This window comes from Emydura macquarii, unplaced genomic scaffold (assembly GCF_026122565.2).
Source record: "Emydura macquarii macquarii isolate MOO-44397 ecotype Brisbane River unplaced genomic scaffold, CSIRO-AGI_Emac_v2 contig_2924, whole genome shotgun sequence".
Lineage (NCBI taxonomy): Eukaryota > Metazoa > Chordata > Testudines > Chelidae > Emydura > Emydura macquarii.
In genome coordinates, this window is record NW_027133061.1 from 5,994,157 (window position 1) to 6,022,122 (window position 27,966).

General features: G+C 47.8%; 1 protein-coding gene across 3 annotated transcripts; it reads left to right on the forward strand.

Moving 5' to 3' along the window:
• The first annotated feature begins 877 nt into the window (after window positions 1-877).
• On the forward strand, window positions 878-22,911 carry LOC137167450 (NACHT, LRR and PYD domains-containing protein 12-like). 3 transcript variants are annotated; one of them, XR_010924113.1, is made up of 11 exons: window positions 878-1,023; window positions 1,741-1,940; window positions 3,922-3,981; window positions 6,223-6,389; window positions 7,892-8,069; window positions 8,762-8,827; window positions 10,715-12,440; window positions 14,069-14,155; window positions 16,667-16,837; window positions 17,250-17,587; window positions 18,183-18,195. XR_010924113.1 is itself a non-coding variant. In XM_067569612.1 (11 exons), the coding sequence occupies exons 3-11, from the start codon at window positions 3,948-3,950 to the stop codon at window positions 18,262-18,264; spliced, it is 2,679 nt and encodes an 892-aa protein (XP_067425713.1). In that variant the 5' UTR covers window positions 878-1,023; window positions 1,741-1,940; window positions 3,922-3,947; the 3' UTR covers window positions 18,265-22,911. The 3 variants fall into 3 exon arrangements, 2 of the variants coding, with proteins under 2 accessions (XP_067425713.1, XP_067425714.1); XM_067569612.1 differs by having other exon boundaries at window positions 17,250-17,417; window positions 18,183-22,911; XM_067569613.1 differs by lacking the exons at window positions 17,250-17,587; window positions 18,183-18,195 and having other exon boundaries at window positions 15,945-16,684.
• Window positions 22,912-27,966: the final 5,055 nt, after the last annotated feature.

The following is a 27,966-nucleotide window of genomic DNA, read 5'->3' on the forward strand; positions in this document are numbered from 1 at the left end:
AGGTGCGGTCCCTGAGATGTGTCCGTCCCTGCTTGCTGGGCAGAGCTCATGGTGTGAAGCAGGTGTGCTGGCGTTTTCCAGTCTCAGCGGTGGGGGAGGCTGCAGGGCCTGCCGTGAAGATAGAGCGGTACGCTTTGGGGTCTGCTGCACTGAATGGGTTTCTCCAAGGGACTGATTAAAAGCCGGGGCGCAGCACCGCTCCTGTGGAGCCGTGACAACAGTTATGGCCTCGATCTAGCCTCTTTGTGCTGCTCTGGCAGGAAGAAGCAGCTGGAACTTTATTTTAGCCCATACGCTGGCCCAAAAAGCCTGGACACATCCAGCCTCCAGCTGCCTTCTCCTTACTCCTCCCCATTTAGCACATTTTGTCCCGGGAAGAGTGTTTATTAAAAGGAGTTTAACGAGCCTCTGACGTCTGTCTCCTTCCCAAAGCTAGGGACGCCTGCCTAAATTCGGTTGCACCAATGATTGTTTGGGACCTCCTTTGTGTAACGAGTTGGGTGAGGGCTCAGTCCAGTTCCCTGTGGGCCAGGTGTCTACATCACACAAACTATCCCTTGTGGCTGGTGTCAGCAGAGAGCTGTGGACTGCATACATCAAGGGACTAAGCTCCCCTTTCACCAGGTTCCTGCTGGTCACGGCTGAGACACATTCAGAGGGCAGCCTGGGGGGAGCCCGCCTGGTTGCTGTCCCGGTTCTGTGATGAGAAGACCAGGGCCCAAGGTTGTGTCGCTCTGGCAAGCGCCTCCCCTTTCACTACGATGACAAGCGGAGCTCTCCACCTACATTAATTATTGCGTTTGTTTGATCATTTCATCCTAAAGAAACGACTGAGCCAAATCTCCTCCCAGCCTCGCAGCCGGTCCGAATTCCACGGCGACCCTTGGACCCAGGGAGCGGCACGCAGATAAGAAATCAGAAGCAGTGCTCCACTTCCGCACGGAGAGGCCTCTAACACATACAGAAGCATGTGACGCATCTGGGAGCGGTCTGCCGATGGTGCTTCTTCCCACAGCCTGCAAAGTAAGTGGCAGGTTTTCTCTGGGCTCTTTCCACCTCCCCCCCTGCCAGAGGAGAGCTGGGACCAGAGTGGGGGGCAGCATCTCCCCGAAGGGCAGCTTTCTGGGTGGGAGGCAGATTGAAAGGGAAAGCGAGGGGCCAGGCGGGAGGAAGCAGTGTCGGCTGTGACTCTGCAGCAGGCCTTGTCCTTTCTAGGGGAAGGAGCCGGAGATATTTACATGAACTTAGCAAAGGAGTCACTCCCCAAAACAGGCCTGATGCAGCCCCCTGAGGGCTCTTTAAAGGGGACGGGGGACCAGGACTACACTCAGGCCTGATGTAAACGGAGCACTTCACCGATGAATTGCATGTGTCGATGCCAGGGCAGGACTGACTTTGCCCTTGGCCCATGAGGTCCGAAGACCCGAGCTGTGTGAATAACCCCGCGACTGCTCTTCATTTTGGTTGCTCTGAGTTGTCCCCCAAGAGAGGGGGCTCTCCTCTGCTGAGCCAGCTCCCATGCATGTGGGGACCTGGTTCCCGAGGTGCAAAGATCTCCATGGGGAGGGCAGGTTACAGTGACCTTTCCAGTGCAAATCATCTTTCCACGCCCCACTGCACACACTGGGATGATCTAGCCCCAGCTGGTTTGTTTCTTTGGTTTCTTTTTTTGCTTCCGTTTGGAAAACAAAACATGATGCCCTCCAAAGTCCTGAGCTCCGGATGTTTTCTCACACGCAGGGATTTAGCTGTGGAACTGCAGAGGAGCGTTGCAGGAGGAGACAGAAAAGGGGCTGCGCAAGATCCAAACGCAGAGGGAGAAACTGCAGGAAAAGCAGAAATGGTGGAAAAGGAGCAACATACAGGGCTTGCTTCCCCACTGATGTAAATCAGGAGTAACATCACTGGAGGCAATAGAGTTAAACTGGGGTAAAACTAAGGTGAGCGAGGACTCCAGCCCTGTGAGGGTGCGGGCTAGAAAGAAATTTTGGATAACAAGGTGCATTTAGCCCGCTGCTGCTGCTAACAATGGCACTGGGGCGGAGCAGAGGAGCAGGTGGTTTTCAGGCTAACAGGAGCTGGGTTGGCCCCCAGCAAATGTTAAGACAGCCCTGAGGTGCTGCCTTAAATTGCACGTTGGCTGCAATGGCCCCTGTGTGCCTTCTCCTCCACGTGCTGCCCATGTGCCAGTCTGTGCTGGCCTGCCCGGGAGCATCCCTAGAGCTGGGGCCTCCTGCTACAGGGCAACTGCCCATGAATTGCCCAATGAACCTGATTCTCCTTGGCCTTGTTCCTTGTATCTCTCTTACACCCATGCACAACGAGTGCAAATCCTGCCAACTCAGAATTCTCCGATTACGCGTAGACCTGGGAAGTATTTGCACACACTACCCGTGTCCACAGCTCTGGCAGTGGAGAACCAGCCCAGTGTATCGCTTGTGCACAACAGAGATGATCACAGGTACAAGGAGCTTAGTCCTCCCTGGTGTAAGTATGAGGGTCGCCATGTTGGCCAACACACCAGGGACAGAACCAGGGATAGCCAAAGCTAAAAGCATGGACACCTACAGGTCCAAAGTGCTGTAGCTGGGGCCTGTAACACCTCATGTCCTTTGCTGATCAGCATAGCGGCGGACTTGTAATACGCACTCATCCGGGGGTTACATGGGCCCAGGGAGGTGCATGGAGTGACACTTGGGCCGGAGTTGACCATCGGTTTAGAGCAAATGAAATGGAGGGTCAGAGAACGGAGACGTGTTCTATTTAGAATGTTTGTTTATTAAATGGTCCATTCTCCAGAGCACAGTTTCCCACCCAAATCCTGAGGCAATCAGAACTCGCTTTGGTTTAATACAGTTCTCCTTCCAGAAGGACACCTCGTTTGCAAAGGTGGAACGTTAGCACCACCAGGGGCTGGTGGCCTCAGGTCACTGCTCAGGCACTAGGGAGCCTTTCCCCGGCAGGTTTCCACTTTGATTCCTACCCAGCACAACCGGGGTTAAAAGTTATTCCCCTCTAATGGCCGACTGGGGGCCCGGAGACAAGTTTGATGGGATCAAATTCCCGCTCCCTCCTCACATCACTGTGCTTAGCACTAGATTGTGAGATGTGCCAGGCCTAGCTTTGATCAGCTAAAAGCAGCAATGTAGCGGCATTGGCAGAGGCTAGCCACCCAGGAACACACCTACAAGCTCAGCCGGGCTGTACTCAGCTGGCCAGCCTGTGTTACCACCCGGCTGCACTTCTCATGTTAGTGCATGACCTCGCTCAGGCTAGCACATTACGTCTACCCAAGCTGGAGATAATACCACCAGCTGCAGCACTGGCCCACCCTGGATCTTACTGAGTGTTTGTACCATGCCCAGCCCATTGGGGGTCCCAAACTCTGGGGGGCCCTTTGACAAAGGCTCCTGCAGCAGGGGCTGAAAGTTTGTGCTGTGTCCCGAATGGATTGCACGTGACCAGAACGCCCCCCCCACCCCCCCTGTGGCGCCCTTGCACGCATGTCTGAGAGCACGCTGTGTGGAAGAGGCCACTTTGCTCTACCAAAGGGCATCCTCCATGCAGTGTGACCTCACGTGTGTGACAAGTGCTAGGGCATGTTTTGTGGAGAATGCCATTGTGAGAGCAATAGGACATCCCGCAAGTGGCAAAAGTGCCAGGACGCCATTCTGGCCCCATCACACCTGTGGTTGAAGCTGCCTCCCTGTGAGAGGTGGCGTGAGAATCCCTGTATTGATGCTGAGTGTTGTTAATTCAGAGGCAGGATCCCTTTATGGAGGGCATCAGTTGTCTTGGCTTCATAGATCTCTCTCAAGATGCAAAACACTAAGAACAAAGTGTGAGACTGCATCAGCTGTAGACCAAAACGATCTCCCTGCTTCTGTATGATGTACATTTTCCTCTCTCTAAACTTCCCAGAGACACAACGGAGCAGAGGGAATAAAATGGCTTCCACACAACGGCCTGCAATGAACGAAGGTGAGCGTGACTGATGTGCTTAACTCATCATGAATTAAAGGAGAGTACTATAATTAATATCAATCAACACAGGTTTATGCAAAATAGACCCCGTCAACCTAACGTGATATTTTTTTTGCTGAGATTACAAGTTTGCTTGATAAAGGTAATAGTGTTGATGTAATATCATTAGACATCTGTAAGGTGTTTGACTTGGTACTTCATGATATTTTGATTAAAAAATTAGAAGGATATCAAATTAACATGGCGAACAGTAAATGGATTAAAAACTGGCTAACTGATAGGTCTCAACATGTGATTGTAAATGGGGAATCATCGAGCTGCTGCGTTTCCTGCAGGGATCAGTTCTTGGCTCTATGCGATCTAACGTTTTTACGAATGACCTGGAAGGAAGGATAAAATCATCATTGATAAAGTTTGCAGGTGGCACAAAAATTGGGGGAGTGGCAGATAATGAAGAGGACAGGTTGTGGATACAAAGTGCGGTGAGCTTGGTGCAAGCAAACAATATGCATTTTAATGTGGGTAAATGTATACATATAGGAACAAAGAATGTAGGCCGTACTTCCAGGACGGGGCACCATTCTCTGGAGAGCAGTGACCGTGAAAAAGATTTGTGGGATCATGGTGGATAATTGAACACCAGCTCCTGGTGTGGCCAAAATTGCTAATGTGATCCTGGGATGCATAACCAGGGACAGAGAGGTTATTTTAACTCTATATTTGGCACTGGTATGACCAGTGCTGGGCTCCTGTGTCCAGTTCTGGTGCCCTCAATTCAAGAAGGGTGTTGATAAATTTGAGAGGGTTCAGAGAAGAGTCATGGGAATGATTAAAGGATCAGAAAACCTACCTTATAGTGAGAGACTCCAGGAGCTAGATCTGTTTTGTTTAACAAAGAGAAGGTTAAGGGGTGACATGATCACAGTCTGTAAGTACCAACACGGGGAAGAGATATTTAATAATTGGCTCCTCAATCTAGCGGAGAAAGGTCTAACACCATCCGATGGCCGGAAGTTGAAGCTACGCAAATTCAGACTGGCAGTAAGCCGTGCATTTTTAACAGTGGGAGTAACTAACCACTGGAGGTGGATTCTCCATCACTGATGGTTTTTAAATGACGATCGGATGTCTTTCGAACAGATCTGCGCTAGGAATTATTTGGGGGAATTCTGTGGTCTGCGTTGTACGGGGGGGAGCAGACGGGGGGATCATCACAATGGTCCCATCTGGCACTGGAATCTGTGAACCATGAACAAGCAGCGCTGCTCCTGCAATAGGGCTCCCCCCCCACTGCCATAGCCCTTCTCCCGTTCCTGACAGCCCTTCCTCCTAAGGGACTCTGCCTAAGGGTGCAGCCACCCACCTCTTTGGTGATGCTGCTGGGAGGCAGCGGGTGTTAGCGGAGCTCTGATCTGCCCTGGCGGCTGATTGGTTTGTGAGTTGAATGGAAGGGACTGGGCTTGATCTGTGAAGTCCTAGGTGGGGTTGGGACTTTGCTGCTTGAGTGACCATCTTTCTCCAGACTGTACCAGACTGGCACAGCTGTGACAAGCAGAGGCACTTGAGCTGGCTCCACTGGGTATAAAAGAAGGGCGGAGGGGCTAGCGGCAGAGCACTGCCTGTGAGTGCCCCTCTGCTCTGGACCAGCTTTCCCACCAGCCTGAAGTAGCCCAGGTCTATTGACTTTCCGACCACGCTGCCAGATGCATCTGTTTACATGGGGTGTGGGGGAGGGGCACCGTTGTGAAAAATCAGGGGGGCCGAAGGGAGTTGGGTGCACCGGGGGCAACCTCCTATTGTTTGCAGAATATCTGGTGGGAGCAACAATGAGTATTATTTATTATCTGTGTTACTGCAGCACCTGGGAGCCCCAGGCATGGCTCAGCAGCCCATTGTGCTAGGTGCTGTACAAACCAGAGCCTTGGATAAGTGCCCCTTTTCAGGTTTTTGGTAAATCCAATAGTCTAATTCTGGCCCAGGCTGGGAGCAGGGTATCTGTGAGCTCCCCACCGCTACTGCGCCTGCCTAATTCCCTATTGCCTCGCCTGCTGTGGGGACCAAAGAGGGGTGGGGCTGATGGGCTCCGCTTGCTATGGACAAAGCAGCACTCGGCCTGCAGTAGGACTCAGTCCCCTACAGCCAGAGCACCTGAGGTTTGGGATTAGAGATCAAAGAACGGGCCGGAGTCCACGCCAGGCTGCAGGTGCCATGTTGCCTAAGTGCTGGTCTTCTCTGCAGATGATGTTGAAGCCTTCTGCAGACACCTGGATAATTTTACCCCTGGGGAGCTGCGGAGGCTGAGCGAGCACTTCCGCCCGGATTTGGTCTATGTCATCGAGAACGACATTCTCACCGTGCTGTGGGAACTCACCAGCAGACGTGTCGTCACTGCTCAGCAGGCCCAGGTACGGCTCCCTTCACATAACGAGACCCGCGGCGACGTTCTAATTTCCCTAGAGAAACTTTGTCCTCAGATATCAGGGCAGATGGGGTCTGTGTGCACAGGCTTGTCTTTTTCCAAGGCAGGAGAGAGTCCAGGGTGGCTGCTAGCCAGACAAGTCATGACAGGCAGCGATAACAACAGCTCCAGGAACTTTAAACTGTGGAAAGATTAGACCATATAGAAGCTGCACCGAAGCTAGAGAAATCTGAAACTGCTCAATATTTCATACCCTCTTCCCCCCAAAAAGCACTCACGCAAAGGCCCTGGTTTGTTTTTTATATCTCCACCCTCTGGGCTGTTACCCGGCTGGTGACTGGTGTGGGCTGACCCTCTGGGCTCAGGTCTGTTACCCAGCTGGTGGCCAGTGCGGGGTGTAGATAGGGATCCAGACAAAGGCCAAGATCCACAAAGAGACTTGGGCACCTACCTATCACTTTAGGTGCCTAAATCCAATTTTTAAGCCCCTCTGAGATTCTCAAACCCCCCTCTCAGCTGCCACCCAGCTCTGCAGGCACCTAGAGTCCCTTGGTGACTCATCTTCCACCACTGACGTTCCCAAGGGGCCTAAATCTCTGGTGCTGGCCATGCACACTGCTATCTCCGTCTGACAGCTGGTGCCTGTCTCAAGCCCCAGCAGGATCCAATTGCTCTAGCAGGGCCTGATCCATTAGGCATTCTCAGAGCACGCCTAGGTCCATACACAACAGATGGGGGGAAAGGGAGAGCAACAGAGTCGTTCTCGTGCTCTCTCTGGCCCAGTGCATGTTAAATTATGTATACAGCGTGGAATAGTTTCAGCAGGAGTGATTGAGAGAGGATGGGGGCATTGACCCTGAATCAGGGTGTCCTACAGCCTGGGGGAGTACACTAGTCACTGGGCTGGCCTGCCCCTGCCACGTGGCGTGCAGATAGATGTGTACCACGGCCTTTCTTGCAAGAAACAGCTTCAGTGCCTACACCCAGGAGAGGGTTTGTGACAGGGAATTCCAAGTGGAGATAGGCTGCTCCTGGTGCCTTGGATTTAGGTGCCTAAATCTAGGTGCCTAAATCTCCTCCACACCCACTATTGGCTACCTTAGGCCGGTCCCACTCACTTTATGAATCTCGTTCTTAGAGGCTTGTCTCTCTCCCTGCACTGCATAGGAAGCCTGGGGGTGTCTAACTCAAGTCTGTGGACTCGAGACCAAGTTAAGCACAGGAACAAATTGCCTAGGGAGGCTGTAGAATTTCCATCACTGGAGGTTTTTTACACCAGGTTTGACAAACGCTGCTGGGGATGGTTTAGATAATACTTAGCCCTGCCTCTGTGCTGGGGCCTGGGCTAGATGATCTACCTGCGTCCCTTCCAGTCCTGCAGCTCTATGATTCTACGTCATTCTTCTGATGGCTTTACAGAAGCTACACCCCACCCTGCCATTGCAGGCTGCGTCTGATTCTTCCTCCTCGTGTCCCTCTGTGTTTCAGGGTTACAAGGACTGGGAGAAGAACCATGACTCAACCAGCGCCGCGGAGAAGCTGGTGGGTGACATTTTGGATGTGGACAAGGCCGCAGGGCTGGGCCTCTGGAAGTGTCTGTTTGCTCTGCAGAGCAGGTGGGCTCACCCCAATCTCGATGGGATGCTGGATGAAATCATTCACAATGGTAATGGCCCCATTGCACAGCGTGGGGAACAAGTGAACGGGGGGGAGTGTTCTCCCCTTGACAAACATGCAGCTCAGCCTCTCCCACGGCAGAGACGCCTTAGCTCACTCAGCCAAGGAGGGGGGAGGCAGAAGGTATCTTCCTGCAGAGATCTCTCCTGGCTCTGACTCTCAATAACCTGCCAGCCTCTCACTCCCCCCCCAGAGCAGTCCCTTCCCTGGGCCTTTTCTGCTTTCTGGGCGAGTGGGTTAAGTAGCCTCGTAGTTCTCCCCAGCCCATCGCCAGCCTATAAATTAGGCACAGCTTTGCCCCTCAGGTTTGGTCTGGGGCAATTGAATGGGCGATTAGAGTGCTGGCCCAGCTGCTGCCGCCAGCACTCTGTCACAGGGAGGCAAGGGAGTGTGGGGAGCAGGAAGTAGATTGAGGGGGGAATACAGGGGAAGGTGAGGTACAGGATGGAGAAGCCAGCAGTAGGGGAGGGAGGGCAACAGAACGGTTATTTGGGGGGATGTCACAGGACTAGAATCTCATCGCTGAGACCTCGCTAGCCTGCAGGCCCTGCTATCCAAAGGCGTCCCACCAGGGGAATTCAGAGCTGGACTGGATCTGTTGGAGCTGCTGTCATCCAAGCAATGGGTACGTTCTTCCGTGCCAGCTAACCACGCAGTCTGTATCTCTCTCTCTCTGTTTAGGTCACAATCTGTTACAGGAAAATCTCCTGAACGAATCGGGACACGCCCTCGACCCAGAACTGCAAGGTACCGTGGGGGAACTGAGCTGTCCTGAACTCTGGCAATGCTTTGCCTCTTGACAAGCCATGAGGGGCTCGATCACAGGGCTGCACCGGGGTCAGCGCAGAGGCTGCTGGCTCCAGCAGGGGCCCTGAGAGGCATTGTGCTTCGATGGGGCACAGTTCCTCTTGGAGCTCGGCAGACTGCCGGGGGGACACGTCTTCTGCTTCACCCCAGCAAGGGCGCAGTGTGTGGCCCTGGGTGCAGCCAGCTCTGGTGTGCAGTGTAGAAGGGACAGGACCATAGCCCTGCCTCCTGCCTGCTCCTTGGGAGGTTGTATCCCAGGAAGCACTAGGTGGGAGCAGACCCTGCCACGCTGTCTGGAGTGGCTCACAGCTGTGAGTGCCTAACTCCGGGCAGACGATCAGAAAACAGGACTGACGCCCCGAACTGGTGGTGTGTTCTATAATTAGATTTCACCCAGCAAGTAGCAAATGTGAGCTCCTGGATCTGCCAGTCTTACCATGGAGTCACGGACAGTCCCCTTAGACTCTCCCGTCTATCTTGCCACCAAGACAAATTGGACTTTGTGATGACAGGTCACTTAAACCAAAAATCACACCATCAGGTTGCTCCTGGTCCCAAGAGACCAGTCACTTACTCCAGATAGATCAACTGATACTCTCCATCTTATGTCAAAGACAACGCTGGTAGCCAATTCTCTAGTCAACTAACTAAAGGTTTATCAGCTAAGAAAAGAAATGAGAGGTATTGAGAGATTAAAGCAGGTAAAATACGTGCACAGTTGAGTCACAGTTTGTAATTCCATATGGTGGAAGTGATGTAATAAACTGCCAGTTTCCCAAAAGTCTTTTCACAGAAAGCAAGTTGACAGGGTCACTGCCCACGAGGGCTTTCCTTTGATGACAGAGAGTGAGGAACGCATGTTGAGTCTTTGACCTCTGATCACCATACACACTGGCCACTTGCTTTGAAATTAGCACTTTTCTGTTAAAGTTCCACAAGGCTTCTTCCTCCTTTGATGAGTTATTTAGTTAGTTATGCACAATGTCAGTGTTTGCTTTGTTAACGAGATACAGAGAAGTGAAAACGATGCAAGTAACCTCCCATTAGTTTTCATGAAGTTTAATACTTTCTTATGCATTTAATAATCACTGTGATCTATACACTACACTCTGGCATGAGCTGGCATCTGGTTTGTCAGCATCACAGACCCTATGCTGAGAGCAAGGTCCGCAACTGAGCCCAGCTGTTGTGCAGGGCTCTGAGAGGTGTGCAAGGTTTCTTTCACCCTTACTCCCCTTTGCACGTGGAGCCGCTTGTCCAAAGTGAACTGAAGTGCATTGAAATCCATTGGGCGGGTCAACATGAGTGCCACAGCTTCTCTGCCTGCCTTCAGTTAGCGTTGCTGTGGCCGTCTGTGTATCTTCATTTAACAGAGCTATGGAGGCTGGTTGATCTGAAATTAGACCCACCAGACCTGTTGGGTTTGCAGGTAGGTGCAGATTTGAATGTGATAGGGTCCTGCCCACCTCACAATCCACCCTCTTGCTCTGCAAGCTGGGTCTGTCCCTCTGCTCAAGTGCACGATTCTGGTAAGTTTCTGTTCCCTACTGGATTACACAAACTGGACCACGTAGTGCAATGGTGTCCTGTCAGGACTCAGTGCAAGTTCCAGTAGAAATGTTCATGATCAGGCCTAGCAGAGGACAGAGCAGATGAAAAAACAAGTAAGACCAGATCATCCACCCACCCAATCTTCTCACCACATTGTCTGATCAGAGTACAATTTAGAGGAGAAGCTTTTCTACCAAACTTCCACTTACTAACCCCCATAAAATAAACGATGATGAGAACAGGGAGAAGGGAAATAACGGTATTTTTTCTTTTCAGCTTATCAAGTAGAGCACAAAGCCAAACTTCGTGATCTCACACAGATGCTGAAGGAAAACAAGACCCCAGGACAATCGAAAGAGCAGGAGTTCCCCATCTCTAGCCGCTATGTGGAGCTGAAGGTGGTCTCGGACCGTCACTTCAAGAAGCAGATGCACCAAGAGCACGAGGCTCTGGCAGCAGCTGGGGAGCTGAATGAATATCGCCTCCAGAGGAGAATGAAGAGCGAGCTGGAGCGCATCACTCCTGATCGGCTCTTCCGCTGGTGCTTTCGAACCCACCGTGTCCCGCTGTCTGTGATGGTGAGCGGAGTAGCCGGCGTGGGCAAGACAACCCTGGTGCAGAAATTCATCTTTGACTGGGCAACAGGGAAGCACTACCAGAAATTTGCCTTTGTTTTCTTCTTCAAATTCCGGGAGCTGAATCAGGAGACGATGAGCCTAGAATCTCTGATCCGTCAAACACATCCACACCTCAGAGACAAGCTCCGAAGAATCCTGGAAGACCCTGAGAAGCTGCTTTTCATCTTTGATGGCTTGGATGAGAGCAAGACTGATTTGAAATTAAGCAGAGGTGGATCCAATGAGCTGTGTATAAATCCAGGGGACGTGAAGCCAGTGACTGTGGTTGTCGCCAGCCTGCTGAAACAGACTCTGCTGAAGGGATGTTCTGTGTTGCTGACCAGCCGTCCCAGCAAGCTGACCAATTTGGAGACTGGAGTCTTCCATAGAGTGGCCAGTATCGTGGGCTTCCTCTCCAAGGAAAGGAAAAGATACTTTTCTAAGTTCTTTGGAGATGAGAGAGTCTCCAGAGAGGCCTTTGCGTATGTGAGGGATAGTCAGGTTCTGTACACCCTGTGCTACAACCCCTCTTACTGCTGGATCACATGCACGGCCCTGAAACCCTGCTTCGCCAAGGCAGGGAAACCCCAGCCTGCACCCAGAACAGTGACCCAGCTCTTTGTGAGCTACATCACCCACGTTCTGGCCAATCACATGCAGGAGCGGCCTGAGCCTCAGAGGATGCGAGATACATTGATAAGTGTCGGGTGGCTGGCTGAATGGGGCATCGCAGACCGCACGCTCATCTTTCATCATCACCAGCTACAGGTTCACAATATGACGTTTGCACCATTCCTCTCTGGTTTCTTGGTTGAGAACCCTCAAACTGATGGCTGTTCCCAGGTGACCTATTCCTTCCTTCACCTCACCATCCAGGAGTTCTTTGCTGCCCTCGTGCATTACGTAGATTACAAGGAGGACAAGTTCAGAGAGACAATGGCTAAAGCCAGGTCCTGTAAGGAAGGTGACTATGAGATCTTCTCTCGCTTCCTGGCTGGGCTCTCCCATCCTGCCACCAGGGCGCCTCTGGAGAAATACGTGGGGAAGCTCTCTGCAGAGGCAGCTCACAAGGTTATTGAGTTGCTCACTGAGATGAACTGTGGGGAGCTGCAGAATAGAGACATTCTTGAGGGGAAGAGGAAGCTGATGAATGTATTGAATTTGCTGTTTGAATCCCGGAACAAGCAACTTGTGTGTGAGGTGGTGGGCAAAGACGCCCAGCTGGACTTCTCAGACTTGTACCTCCTGCCTGTGGATTGCACCGTCCTTGCTTATGTGCTGAGTTGCTGTGAACAGATAGAGCGCCTGACCTTAGATTCCTGCTTCATCCAGAACGAGGGCCTGGAGAGACTCGGGCGTGAGCTGCACAAAGTCAGAGAGCTGAGGTAGGAACAGAGGTTGTGTGTGAAGTTTAAAATATCAGGGACTTGACGTGTCCGTGGCCTCAGCAGCTGCGCTGTCAGGTACATAACAGCGTTACCAAGACAGAGGTTACACCGTTTTGTAATATACAACCAAACCCAGGCTGTCATAATGCATATGCCTAAGGGGCTAATTAAGGTCACAAAGACAGCTTTAAATTCTGGCATTTCCTAACTTTTGAGGGCTTGACTTTGCAAACTTAATAATGTTCTTTTAACTTAGGTGTGTGTTTTGTGTGTGTCCTAGGTTTTAGAAAAAACAAACTGAAAAAACAGAAATTCTATTCCACTGACAGCCACACAGGCTATTCGCAGGATCCAGATCCACTACACAACCTCTGCCCCTCGAGCTAACTGAGTAACTGATAGCAGTAGTAGGTTGTCACAGGGGATGAGACACTTTGCCACTGGATTTTAAGGATATTTGCTGACAGCAGAGGAATGATCAGACTCTGGAATCTCGGGTTCCATTCCAGACTTTGGAGGGGAGTGTGGTCTAGTGGGCACAGACTCTTCTGCTGTTTTCCTCCAGTCTGTCCCAGTCAGATCTTTTCTGTACCCGTGGTTCCTTGTTCCAGTTCCATTCTCCTGGCCTAGCCAGTCCCAGTCTCCACTACTCAGGCTTCATCTCTCAGTCCCAGTCACCTTGCCCAGCCAGTCCTCATCAATCCTGCCAGGCTTGCTGTTCAAATACCAGCCTCGCCCGCGACCCAAGTCTCTCCCTTTCCCTGTCCCCAGTTCCAGTTCCCCATGCCCATCTCCTTGTCTGAGCTGTCTGTCCCCTCTGCCCGCCCTGGTTTCCAGGTCCAGTTTCCCGCTCTGGGTTCCTCATTCCAACTCAGTTACTGCCCTGCCCCAGTCATGCCCAGCTCTTTAGCCCAGTTTCTTTGCCCAGCCAATCCCATTCTCATCCTGTCCCCCCACAACTGCTCATCTGATCTCAGCGTTCCCTTGTGCCCAGCCAGCTAGCTCCGTCTTTCCCATCTCCCTCGCTGGCTCCCAGGTTCTCTCCCCACGAGCTCCTCCAGTCCCAGTCTCACCATCCTCCTTGTCCCAATTGACCCCTTTACTTCAGCCTGACCTGGCTTGTGTCTTTTCTGCATTCAGACCAGGCATCCTCCTCCATGAAACTTGGGCACCAGCAGGGGAGACAAGGAGGACACTGAGACCTCGGGAGGGACAGATTCCTTGCTCTTAGTTCTGGTTTTTAGCTCTAGCTCAGCCCACAGCAACTGGATGCATGCTCAGTTTTGCTCTGTGGGGTTGGCACAGGAGCAGTTTGGGCAGCATTAGCAGGAGCTGTGAGAGGCTGGAGCGTGCTCAGTGAGGGTGGGATCTTGGGAGATTTAAGCTCTATCAGTCCCTGCTGAGCATGTGAAAATTGTGCTTTGTCGTTTGGAGCAGAGCTGGGGATGGATTCCAGAAGTCCTGACTGTCTGTCTCGTGCCGTATTCACAGGTCAATGCGGTCTTAGTGAATAGCATTTCTCCAAGGGACTGGAGAAGAGGCCGAGCCCAGGATTTCAGCTTTATAGTCAGCACAGTGTGTCTCTGTGTCCCAGCCTGTAATTCTCTCTTTTCATTTCCCCCCAGTCTCACAGACAACGATTTGAAGGACAAGGCAGTGAAGAATATTTGCTCTGTACTAACGCATCCGAAGTGTAGGCTGGAAGACCTCAGGTAACTTCATGCTTGTTTTCTCTGTGTGTCCTCAGACTAATTCAGTGTCTCTAATTTACGAGTAAGTGATGCTGGGGTCTTGCTAAGTGACATCAGAGCTGATGAGTGACTTCCCAGGTACAGGTGGCATGCTGCATGAAGCAGTGAGGATTACATACTATGTGGCAAAGCACTCTTCCCTTTCAGTCCCTACTCAACCAATGTCCCAGGAAGGGCTGTGCTCCTGAGAGACAAAACTTGAGTCCCTCCTGATTGCTTGTGACCATTAAAGTTCCCATGGCAGCCTTTACAAGAGCAGGAGAATTCAACTTCATGACCGTGTCAAATTCTAATTGGATTTATTGAACTCTGTTTCCATAAATTCCCTTGTCTGTCTGGTTGTTAGAGAAATCTTCACTAACTTCCCCAAACTGTAGTGTGATGTTGCTGTGCGCTGTTATGCGGCTTCTGTATTCCACTGCAGAGGTGGCTGCATTTCAGTACTGGGTGAATAATAAAAACAATTGTTAATTCTGAATGTCCAAATTCAGAATCTTGGCCTATGAAACACTGAGGATCATTCATTTGTCACTGGAAGCATACGTTTTCCTAGATTTGCAATAACATATTGGATTTTCTCTGTACCCTCAAAACTGGTTGCACAAATTTCTATATGAAAGGAATACAGTAGATATAATGAATCAGGATTTTAGTAAAGCATTTGACACAGTGTAACTCAAAATCTCATTTGAAAAATTAATTTACATTGTCTTGGATATGACATCAGAACATAAGAACGCCCATACTGGATGAGATCAATGGTCCATCTAGCCCAATATCCTGTCTTCCGACAGTGGCCAATGTAAGGTGCTTCAGAGGGAATGAACAAAACAGGTCATCATCAAGTGATCCATCCTGTTGCCTATTCCCAGCTTCTGGCAAACAGCAATCCCTGCCCATCCTGGCTAATGGCCATTGATGGGCCTATGCTCCATGAATTTATGTAGTTCTTTTTTGATCTCTGTTATAGTCTTGGCCTTCACAACATCCTCTGGCAAGGAGTTCCACAGGTTGACTGTGTGCTGTGTGAAGAAATACTTCCTTTTGTTCATTTTACACCTGCGGCCTATTAATTTAATTTGGTGACCCCCTAATTCCTGTGTTATGAGAAGGAATAAATAACACTTCCTTATTTACTTTCTACATACCAATCATGATTTTATAGACCTCTCTCATATTCTCCCCTTAGTTGTCTCTTTTCCAAGCTGAAAAGTCCCGGTTTTACTAATCTCTTCCATATGGAAGCTTTTCCATACCCTTAATAATTTTGTTGCCCTTTTCTGTACCTTTTCCAATTCCACTATATCTTTTTTGAGATGGAGTGACCAGATCTGCGCGCAGTATTCAAGATGTGGGCATGCCATTGATTTATAAAGAAGCAATATGATATTTTCTCTCTTATCTAGCCCTTTCCTAATATTCCCAATATTCTGGTAGCTCGTTCGGCTGCTGCTGCACATTGAGAGGATGTTTTCAGAGAACTATCCACAGTGACTCCAAGATCTCTTTCCAGAGTGGTAACAGCTAATTTAGATCCCATCTTTTTATATGTATAGTTGGGATTATGTTTTCCAATGTGCATTACTTTGCACTTATCCACATTGAATTTCATCTGTCATTTTGTTGCCCAGTCACCCCGTTTTGTGAGATCCCTTTGTAATTCTTCACAGTCTGCTTTGAACTTAACTGTCTGGAGTAGTTTTGTATCATCTGCAAATGTTGCCACCTCACTGTTTACCCCTTTTTCTAGGTCATTTATGAATATGCTGAACCGTACTGGTCCCAGTGTTATATAGCATGAAAGTGGGCTGAAGAGTAATAATAAATGGCAGATTATACAGTTGTGAGAAGGTACTTTGTGGGTCACTATGTGCGCTGAGGTTAGGCCCCCGTTTTATTTAATATTTTAATTAATTACATAGAAAAGGCAGTTAAGACCATGTTAATTAAATTGAGAGCTCACAATAAATGCAAACCGCATTAAGAACAGAAATTATGCAAAGGGCTTGTCTACACAAACTTGCACTGGAAAAACTGAATCAGTCTTAATAGCTACTAAAGTTAACGTTCTTAAATCAGCAGGTTGGGATAACTTGCATCCAAGAGTTTTAAAGATCACAGACTGTTAACGTTGATTTTCAGTAAGCCCTGGAACACTAGGGGAGTTCCAAAGGGCTGGAAGAAAGCTAATGTTGTGCCCGTTTTAAAAAAGAGTAAATGGGGTGACTCAGGTAATTATAGGTCTGTCAGCCTGACTTTCATTCTCTGGGCAAAATAATGGAATGGCTGATGGAGCAGAGAAAAGCCACAAGAATGCTTAAAGGATTCTTTTTGCTTTGTCCTCATGTTTCTTCTACTGTTTTATTTTCACTCCTTTTCCTGACTTGTCATTCTCTCGTTCCTCCTTTTCTCTGTATCTTGTTCTTCCTTTCCCTTTCTCTCACTTTCTCGCTCTTCCTTTCTGCTCTCTAGCCTAGGGAAGAACATGCTCACAGAAGCATGCTGTAAAGACCTGGCCTCTGCCCTCAAGGAGAACCAGACCCTCCTGAGTCTTGATCTGACCAAAACCAAAGTGCAGAACACTGGCCTTTCCGACCTGTTGGAGGCGTTTGAGACCCCACAATGCAAGATTCAGAAATTGGTGTAAGTATCAACCTGATGGTGGCATTTCTGCATTTGGGCACTAGCATCTTCCAGAGAATCAGCTTTTTGGTCGAAATATTTAGCTCCCCTTGCGCCTCCCAAAATACAATTCCGTGGAAAGCAATATACTTCTTTTGCAAAAAAATTCATTTTTGGATAAAACCCAAATTTCCACTGAAAACCAGTTTTGACAGAAATTTTTTGCCCAGTCCTAGCTATACACTAAGCTCAATGAACCCCTGGTCCTTGATTGATGTTCCACGGTGCTCTCATAATATGAATAAAAACAATAACAATAATAATATAGGGTAGATGGTGGGGAGATGCGCAGATGGGCATAGGCATTAGATTTGAACTGGCAATGCAGCCCAGAGGCTTTTCTGTAACGTATGTGTCTGATGCTCTGATGCAGCCTCCAGGAAAATGGCTTATCAGATGACTCCTGTGAGAGACTCTGCTCTGCTCTCACCCGTAACTCCAGCCTCCAGCATCTGAACCTGAGTGCAAATGTTTATACTGACAGGTGCGCTGACAACATGATGCTCCTTATCCTGACGTGCCCCAGTCTCACCGAAATCAGGTAAAATGGTGCCTTCCAGCTCCCCCCACCGTTCAGACTTATGGTGACTTTTGCTCTTTCTTTTTAATGTCTCCCATGTATATGCATGATTAAATGAGCTGGTTATGCAAGAGGGGATGCCTCCGATTAGAACTGGGATTTGAAGCCTTTCACCACTTGATTCCAGACAGGTTTGTGTCCTGGGTGAGATAAATTAGCAGGTTTGATTTAGTCCCTGGTGGACAAATATCCCATCATAAAAATTAAGACCCAAACTGGCATCAGTTAGTCCCCTTTGCTGGCAAACTCAGCAGAAAAGCCAACAACTAAATGGGTCCTAGAGCCCGGACCCCCCACTCACTGCTGGAGGTCGGGGGGGGGGGAGGGGTGGGAATCTCTGCAGGCAAGAGAGAGGGTTTACTGGCAGGCTGTGTGTGTGGGAGGTCTCCATGTGTTGTGTCCTGGATTACTCAGAGAATTAAATAAAGATAATAATGAATTAATCCTGCAGTAGTATCTGTCACGGAGTTGTTCTTCCAGAACTACTGTAGATTATGACATAGAAATTAACTGCCACTTCTCAGAAAGGCAGAGATCATAGTGTCCTGTAAACAAAGACTGATCCTGGAAGACAGATATTCCATGTCTCTGGTAACATGTCCAATTCCTATAGCAATATGACAGGACTACTGGCCAAGGTTTGCTTTGTAACAGTACTAGAGTTATGTCCGTTTGGGTTGTGAGTTCCCAGGCAACAACCCGGTGTCTTTTCGGTTTTTCTTCTAGACTGAGTTTGAACGACTTCACTCCAGTGGTGGAAGGGCATCTTAGGATGCTGCAGAGAGAAGGTCTGAAGATTTATATTTAAAGGACTTTTTAATCTGCTGTGCTCTTCCATCCTGTGAGAACAGCACTGGAATCTGGGAAATGCACCTGTCTGAATGCACTGCACGGTTTAACATCCTCTGAGATGATTCATTGCGGGAGTGACCAAGTTGAGGATCAGCTGCACATTGTGTTACATGGAAAAGACATGGAAAAAACTTCCTGGAAACCTGCCAAAACATCCATGCCAGGCACTGGTGCAACAGGCTGCCTTTCTAGTTCATTTCTTACTGCCATTAATTGACCTGTAGTTTCTTGGATTGAGATTCACTTACTCAGCAGATGGATCGAACAAATCTTTATTGCAGGAAAACACTCAGCAAGTAGTGATCGATTACTTACAAGTGAGAGGCTCGCCGGGGTGAAATCCCTTCAACCAGCCAAACGCCTTCAACCTCCCTTTGTTACGCAGACTTATTTATAACTTTTTTTTAGCTTTTCTTATACATACGTACCAGTCTCTCATTTCGATGTTAACTCTCCTCCCCTGTCAGTACAGGTTTAGGGTTAGTTCACAATGGTCTTTTCTAGCTTTTTCATTACTTTATCTTTTCTTTTTCTCGCAAACATGATTACTTTGCAATTTGATACACGTGCACAACACTAAACATGATTACTCTGCAATTTCATATACATACGCGGTTCTCCTTATGCTTACATTGCTAAATATTATCAGAACAGACTCGTAAAATTCACAGCAGGCGTCTATCAGGTCTTGTCAGGTTTAAATATGCCTTCACTCCAACATAGTTTATTTCTTTTTGAATCCGTTCCAAACCCCTTGTTGTGATGGAAGCTTCAGATTTGTATTGTTGTGTGACATGACAACTACAGCAAAAAGAATTACCATAAACTGAGTGCCATTCTGCCCTCTAGGGCCCTGCATGGGATAGCTTTGCTTGACAGAGAGGACACCACATCTCCTACAAGGCTCTGGATATGGTACTGCACTGATATGACGCTTTCTAACTATGGGAGGCCAGTAGTTTGCATGTGTTTTGGTCACTCTTTCTGTACAGAAGGGTGACGCTGGGGAAATTATTTAGGAAGTTGAGTTTGGGAATTCCTACAGATCTGTGGTGGGTAGGTTTGTCCTGGTCAGTGCAGTGTAAATCGTTAAAGGGGCAATATTTGCCAACTATTTTCACACCAGGGCATCGGAGGCATGACATACTTATTCCCTGTTCTGTTTATACAAGTGTCTAATTTAGACATTAAGTGGTTTATAGTCTATTCCTGGCCTGGGTTTGTGTAATTTAGATCATAACTGGTGGTTTATAGCTGCCTAATAGTAATGAAAATAATGATTAATTGCACTGCAGTGTGGCGTATCCCCAACCTCAATGCTCAGGGAATCTCCTGTGCCATGCTCAGCGACTTGGACTTGGTGCAGGGAGGATTTGGGTGATCTGCTCTCTGGTATATCTTTCCTCTCTTGCTTTGTTATCTCTCCATGTCCTACATTTAACTAGCTCCTCAGGATAGACCATGCGTGACACTAAGCCAGAAAGGCTTAAACCTTAGCAGACTGAATGACCCAAAATCAACCTTTGGAGACCTATTAAAAGGCTCTATAAGTGGTAATTAGGGCCATTCGTTGTAAGAGCCGTGTTAGTAGACCCAAGTGTTTGAAATGCAAGTCTCTATTGTTAGAAATTAGAAGTAACTGTAATTATATCGGTCCGTGTTTACCCAGGATCTTGTTAGTGATGATCGATGTCACTGAATAGCTCCTGTCTGTCTCTGTATTCTATTAATATCTTCTTTTGATTTCTGAATTAGATGGAACCTGAATGTCGTAAAGTCATAGTTAGTACTCAAACTTCGAAGAGAAATAAAAACGATCTGTACATGGCTGAAGATAGCTGATTACCGTATCCTAATGTAGCTAGTTATTGGTGTGCATAGGAAGTAGGAGGTGTTACTTCAAAGCCACAAGTAATTACCTAGTAATACCTGCTGTCAAGAGGCTATCAGAGCCTGCTAAAGAGTTCTAAAGGAAGCTTTGGACCTGATCCTGTCTGTCTCAGATCCGCTTGAATTTCATCAGGGGAAATTCAAGTCGCAAGATTGTGGTCCCAGGAGTACCCTGATTCAGCCTGCTATTTCTCATGGAAGAAATTATACAGACTCCGCATATGGATGCTCTATTGGACTATAACTTTTGAAACTGATTCTAAAAGAACTTTTGCAACTCAGCTTGCTATCTCTACTGTGCAACTGGCCTATGGACTTTATTCTCAGTTGTATGTATAATGATCTTTTAACCAATACAGCAGAACCTCAGAGTCACGAACGCCTCGGGAATGGAAGTTGTTCGTAACTCGGACATATTCGTAACTCCCAGCAAAACATGCAGGTTGTTCTTTCAAAAGTTTACAACTGAACGTTGACTTAATACAGCTTTGAAACTTCATTATACAGAAGAAAAATGCTGCTTTCCCTTTATTTTTTTTAGACGTTTACGTTTAACACAACACTGTGCTGTACTTAATTTTTTTATTTTTATTTTTTTGGTCTCTGCTGCTGCCAGATTGCGTACTTCCGGTTCCAAAGGAGGTGTGTGGGTGACTGATCAGTTCGTAACTCTGGTGTTTGTAGCTGTACTGTACTCTCTCTTTCTTTTTAAATAAATATTACTTCAGTTATTAAGAATTGGCTATAAACGTGCATTTGGGTCAGATCTGAAATATTCACTGACCTGGCGTGTAACGTGTTCCGTCCTTTGGGACTGGTAGAACTTTTTTATACGATGGACAAGGTTTTCAGTAATCCCCATCATATTCGACTTGGCTGTCTGGGTGGAAGTCAGAGAACTCGATGGCTTTAAGGGAACTGTGTTTTTTGGCTTCTGGATAACCATTTAGGTAATTAGAAGTTGTTTTATTGCTGCCTTGGTGAATCTAACTTTAGAGATAACCACCAATTTTGGTGGGATTGCCTACCCCGTTCTTTGCATTTTTGCCTTAATTCAGCTATCTCAGTGTGGCCCCTGCATGAATCAAAACCTTCCAGGTCAGAACTGGAAATTGAGAGAAACCTTCATTTAGGTGTCTAAATGGGAGCTGAGATCTTTTGGAAATACGGCCCTTAATCTCCCCATCAGCTTTCCAGTTAGACTGTGAACTCTTTGAGGCAGGGACTGTGAGAGTGTCTAATACCTAGAACAGTGGCCCAGCGGTCAGAGCACTAGTCTAGGACTGAGAAACCCGGGTTCAATTCCCTGCTGTACTATGGGCTTCCTGGGCCTTCGGACCAGTTGCTCAGCCTGTCTGTGCCTCGTTCTTCATCTGCACAAGGGGGACTGTAGGAAGGTGCAGTGGCCTTCCTCAGAGCCTGGGCCCGATGTACCCCAATGACCCTGAGGACACGGCTGATACAGGTACCTGGGGATATGGGGAGGAAGTGGCCCAGGGACAGCCACAACCGTGGCTGAGACGGGGGCAAGGCCCCATCGGCGTTTTGTGGCGGGAGCCCCACTGACTCAGTGGCAATGCCTTTGCCACTGCTAGGGCCCTGGGCTGGAACGCAGTGGAGTCAGGTGGGCCTGCGTCCCCCTTCCCTCCCCCCTTGTCCTCGCCACCCGAGGAGCGATTACCGTCCCCTGCTCTACTGACCAGAGGACACTGCTTACTTGCCTGCCCTGCTAAGGGCCCGGGCAATAGACTGCTTGCTCGCCCGCCCTGCCTAAGGGCCGGGCAATGGACTACTTGACAGTCCGCCCTGCTGGAGGGCCAGGACTAAGGCTCATGAGAGACACTAACATTCCCCTTTTTGGAAGGTGCAGTGGCCTTCCTCAGAGCCTGGGCCTGAGGAAGGGCCGCAATGCCCAGGCCACACCGGATGCAGTCCTACAGGGGTGATAGTACTTCCCTGCCCCATGGGGTGGTGATGAAGGCCATGTAAGTACCGTAGGTAGAGTGGGACCCTGCTTTCGGAGAGGGACTTTAGGTGCTATTTGTTGACACTATCTGGATTGGGGTGACCCTTTATAATATTATTTAATTCCAATACGACAAAATGGCAATAAATATTGTATAGGATATGCCATGCAATGTGCCAATGGAAGTCATGATTCACTAAGATTGATAAGCACGTTTATATGTATGTATCAATTTTGTATTAAGAGTTCTAAATATGGATGGTATATTTATATTTCAACTTATGTGGTGTTTCTGGGCGACACCCCCCAGGCAGGATGACAGCAGCGCTAAGCCTGCTTAATAGCCCATCCAGGGAACTCAAAGATACAATTAATCCAGTGAAAGAACCCAGGGCCTACACTTTATAAGACACCAGGGCATGTAAGAACATGCCTATGGACAGGTGATTCTGAAGCATTTCCATGCTGTGTGTTGTGGGACTGTGTTTGTGACAATAGAAGTACAAGCCTAATGGCAAAAACTATAAAATTCAGCTGCACAGTCTCCATCTTGTCTTCATTCCTGCTTCCTACCTCCGGATCAACTCATCTGCAACTGAAGTTGTGAAGCAAATGACTAAGACCCATCTAGGTACTGGGTGTACTCCAGAGGAACTGTACAAGCCTGCAAATGCCACAATTCTGCTAAGTACCTGATAGATATGGACTTTGAAGAAATTTGTATGTCTCTGATTGCTTTGACCATTTAACGTCTCATCTTGTTTGTTTCTTTCCTTTTATAATAAACGTTTAGTTTTAGTTACTAAAGAATTGGCTGGCAGCGTGGTATTTTGGGTAAGAACCAAACCTATATTGATCTGGTACTGTGGCCGACCCTTTGGAGTTCAGGAGAACATTCTGGTAAAGGGAATAGTGTTTTAAATAATTTATCTCTTTACTGGACCTAGTTGCTGATTGGGAGCCAGAATGAAATGCAATAAAGGGGGCTGTGTATCTCTTTTTTGGGGCTCCCTGGTACCAGTGTGGGGAATTAGAAGCACTGTTTGTGACTAGTTGGGGAAATTAAGTTCAATGTTACCCACCAGCCTGGGAGAAGCTGCTCCCTTTTGCAGCCTGCCCTGACCTTGGCATTTTCAGGTGGGCGACCCTCAGCACAGACGGGTCACATGAGTGACATACAAATTATTAACAACAATAATAAATTAATAATTGAGCTGCTCTGGAGAGAGACAAGGTAGGTAAGCTAATTTCTCTGTGATTAAACACAGTGAGATTCCTGGACCTTAGTGTCTATATTTCTTGCCTTGATCACATGGTTAATGATCTAGGTACAGAGCTGCTGTGCTTTGCTGGCAGTTCTGTATGTTTTAAGCCTTGCCCATTGTATTATCTGTCCATAAATTCTAATGTACTTTGTAATGTCGTTTGTAAGGTTACTACCCCAACACAAACAGCAATCCTTGTTTTCACCCCTAGAACATTGTCCAAAATGTTCTCTCTCCTAAACATTTAACCTCTGAAGAAAGTCCCGTTGCTGGGTCTTGTGTTCTTAGCACACAGCTCCCAATGCTGTAACGTTGTAAGGGCTGCTTCCCAATTCAATATCAGCAGGTGACAGCCCTGCAGCCTCCTTGTGCCTCCAAGCTGCTTTTTCATGGCCGCAGGTGAAGAAGTGTAATTTGTGGCTGCTCAGTGCCAGAGTACGCCAAACTGCCAGGGTGCTGGTAGCATGCTAGGTGTACCACAATTCAATGACAAGCACTGCAGGTGCTTCAGCAGGTAGGCCTTGTAGCGCTAACCCCAGTGGGACCCAATAACCACTCAGACACATGGCTAAGTGAAAGGGTATTTTACTAGGGCTTTGCAGGAAAGGCAAAGGTTGCAAATGCTCTAGGTCCAGAGGTTTATGGTTGCAATTCAAAGGGAGCAAGTGCATTGATTGTTTGGGTCCGTGGGGCAGTCCATTTGCGAGTCAGGGCTTTTCAGTCCTAGTGCCCGGTGTGCCCTCTCCCGTCCAGTCTCTATTTAAGCAAATAGGACCTTGTCGGTTTCCAAGACAGGCTCAGTTAGTGTCTCTCATTGGAGCCCATCTGCACCAGCTCCCTGCCCAGCTGCTGCTTCTCCCCCACAAAGACATGCACCCCTTTGTGAACATCCAGCAGTCACCACTGCCAGTGCCACACATGGTTCTGCATGCACATGGTTCCTGGGAAATCTTTCTGCCGCCATCTTCTCTGAACGAATATGAAGTTCAAAGGAGCTTTGCACAGACTCTAAGAACATGGCCGAGCTCTGAAGGGATGCGAAAAACGTTGGCCAAAAATTGTCACACAGCTCTACATAGCAGTATTGACATCAGTGGAGCATGATGGATGTGCGCTATTTTACAGCCCGAAATCTCTACAGTCTTGTCAACCCACTTAATCAAAAACCATGAATCAGGACCTAAAATTCATGAGATTTGCTTAAAAATCACAATTTATTCCTTTTAATTTGCTAGCTGAGTCCAAGCCGCAAAGTACACCTCCGGCTCTGATACAGAGGTACGCACAGCCTCTCTTGACCTTGTCGCACTATTCATGAAGCAAAGGAGTGACCGTCTCACGCTATTTCAATTGTATGGAAACTTAAAGATGTGTGAGCTAGTTTTGGCTCCCTGCACAGGAGTCAGTGTTTACACACAGGCTGAGATTCACAGAAGTATTTAGGTGCCACGCTCACAATGATTTCAATAGGAGTTAGGTGCCTAAGGAGCCCTGTGAATTTGGGCCACAGTGATTGGTAAATAAAAATGGAGCAGAAAGGAAAACCAGAAGGCTGGTGCAATTCTGATGCAAAATGAGTTTAATGTGAAAAAGAAGAGGAGTACACAGCAAGAGACAGAAAGAATGCACAGTCGACAGAATATTTTTCAACGGTTTCCAGAAGGTCTACAATGAAGCACTTTCTCCAAGGTGATGCATTTCACCCTAGAGACTCTTCTCTCTTCATTGCAGCTGTACAGTTTGACAGTCAAGTCCTGTCTGCAACCATTTTCAGATACTTGTTTCATCGCAGTCAGAATCAAGCGAGACAAAGCACAACTAAAGCAAAGAACTAAGCTGCTTCTCCAGTGTGCAACTTCATAGCACCGTTGAACCCAAAAACAAATGGTACATATTCATGAAAAGGCTAGAAGATGTAGGGCTTGATTCTCATTGACACAAAGACCCGTTTACACAGCTCTTAAAGGAGCCTTAAAGTGAGTGTCAATGTTTTTTACCCAACCATAAGGCCCTGCTTTAATTCCTTTATTAGAGTGGCCTAACGGGGACTTCATGGAATTGAGATTCAGGCCTAAAGAGATTATTGTAGAAGAAGCAGAGAGTATGGAAGGCATTAGAGGACACAGCCATCAAGTGTAACCTGGGCAGTGTGACCCTGTAGCTTGCTTTACATTTCCTGGTCTTTCCATGTTTTGGGTCTATTCCTCCTGGGCGAAACACGGCCAACCCCTTCCGTAGCCGTATCCCCAGCCCCATCGGCAAGGGTAAGGGTAGCAACATTTATAGGGATAGCCCCAACAGCACTTGGACGGCTTTTGGTAACACCACGGCTTACAGTAGCCGTGATGTCTGTAACCTCCATAATACCATGGCTTATAATACAATTCATCACTCATGGTTTCATCGAAAGACATCTTTCTGTGCTGTAGGTAAACCTGAAAAACACAGGAGGGAAAAGAGTCAAGAAACATAATGCACTAGAATAAAAGGGTCAAAGCTCAGTTACTATTGTATTAGAGGCCCTGAAGAGAGAGAGAGAGAACGGGGAAATGATGACCTAGATCCTCAGTTCCTGGCTGTGTTTCTTCTCATTTCCTCCTTCTCTTCCTTTTCTGCCACTTATTCTTAACCTTCCTTTCAATCACCCCTTTGATCCCCTCTTAATCCATTTCTTTGAAAATTCCCTTTTTCTGATGGTAGATAAAGCAGATGATATAGACCATTTCTAACGTGCATGGATGAGATATTCATTCCCTTTTAGAAAATATTTATACAAAGTATGGCAGGCACAAAGTTCCTAACGTTACTCTCCTTGTGTGGCTTTTGCCCTGCTGACCACTTCTCCGCTTGAGCAGATTGTGACGCTCGGGTTGTCAAGCTTGTCAGACAGCAATAGTGGCTAATGAGTCAATGGCAAATGAATATTCTTTTATGAATGCAAAACGCTATGGACCAGCTCATGAGTGGGTTAAATCGGCTCCCTTACATCGACTTCAATGAAGCTATAACTAACCCCAGCTAAGATCCGCATGTTAGACTGCGAGTTGCACTTAGAAGAACATAGAAATTGTCATGCTAGATCAAACCAGTGGTATACTGAATCCATTAGCCAGCCTCAAGCAGTAGTGAGTACCAGACACTTCCGAATGAAGTAGAGCACTGAAATAGCTCTTTATGGAAGAAAGGGGAGGACTTTCTTCCCAAAAGCCCTCAGTTAAAGCTGGGCTATTCAGAGCTACCAAAGGGATTCCAGTTTCCCATCTCCAGTTAAGAGTCATAGGAACTCGGTGTCAGAAACCCATATGTTGCTCTGCAAATCCCATGCTTCGCTTCTAAAACATGAATCCACTCCTGCCTGCAATTTTACAACTACCAAACACTCCTCAATGTTGTTAACAATCAGAGTCGACATAGAAGATTCAGTCCTGAGTTGAAAAGACTACTAATGTGACAACTCAATAGCTATCAAGAGGTTAATTCAAGTCAGACTTACCCAGTTCACCGAAGAGAGTAAATCAAGAGAAGTGGTTAGAAGGACCCGAGTGGCAGGAGCTTTTATACAGTTCCTCAAACTGCCTGGAGGATCGCAGACAGCATTTGTGCATGAGGTCCTTATTAGTTACAAAACACATTATCTTGAACTCTTTGTTGTGACTCTTTCAATTGATGTCATTGTTTCCTCTGTGTTTATGTTCATTAGTCCATTCTCAACCTCACATGGTACAACATGCAAACGAAACCCTGCCAGTGTCTTTCATACGAAAATGTTCATGGGCACGTGGCATTCCTGGTCTCATTCTCCTGGCTTCCTTGGGGATACAGTGAGAATGAATGTGCTGGCAATCCAAACTGGATCAGAGCATCAGTCGTATGTACACCTGGTCCTGGTATTGGTTTGGGATATTCTGGCATTAAGTTCCAATACGCCTGTTTTCTGCATGCTCTGCACGTCCGTCCATAACGCATCTGATCCACTGCACACAGGGTGACCAGTTAGCAACTGTGAAAAATCAGGACAGGGGGTGGCGGTTAATAAGTGCCTATACAATAAAAAGTCCCACATAATGGGACTGTCCCTATAAAATCCAGACATCTGGACACCTAACTGCACACTGACATGAATGGAAGTTTATCCATTGAGTTCAGTGAGCTGTTCGTGAGGCCCCATGATTTAGCATTCACTACTGGCAGAGGGCGATACAAGGCCTATAAACCACTTAATACCCACCTAAGCATTCAAAAATAGCTCTTCCCAGAGACCTTACGTTGACATGGGGTTTCTCATTGTCCCTCTGCCCTGGGGTGAAGTTCACCTTATAAAGGTTAGAAAAGCAGCTCTCGAGAGAGCTCTGGTTATGTCCCTCCTGATGTTAGATTTGGGTGATCATGCTGGCAGCAGTGCACAATGCTATTTATTGGAGGGCTGCTCACTGATTTTGTTTAGGTTGTTGGCACATTGTTTTCTAAAGGCTTGGAGTTACAACCTTGAACATAAAGTGGCTCAACAACCACATCTCCATCCATGAGCAGCTAGGAG

Coding starts and splice junctions, on each gene's coding strand:
- LOC137167450 (XM_067569612.1), top strand. CDS start 3,948: ATGGCTTCCACACAACGGCCTGCAATGAACGAAG. Junction 6,390..7,891: donor TCACTGCTCAGCAGGCCCAG/GTACGGCTCCCT, acceptor TCTGTGTTTCAG/GGTTACAAGGACTGGGAGAA. Junction 14,156..16,666: donor TGTAGGCTGGAAGACCTCAG/GTAACTTCATGC, acceptor TCTGCTCTCTAG/CCTAGGGAAGAACATGCTCA.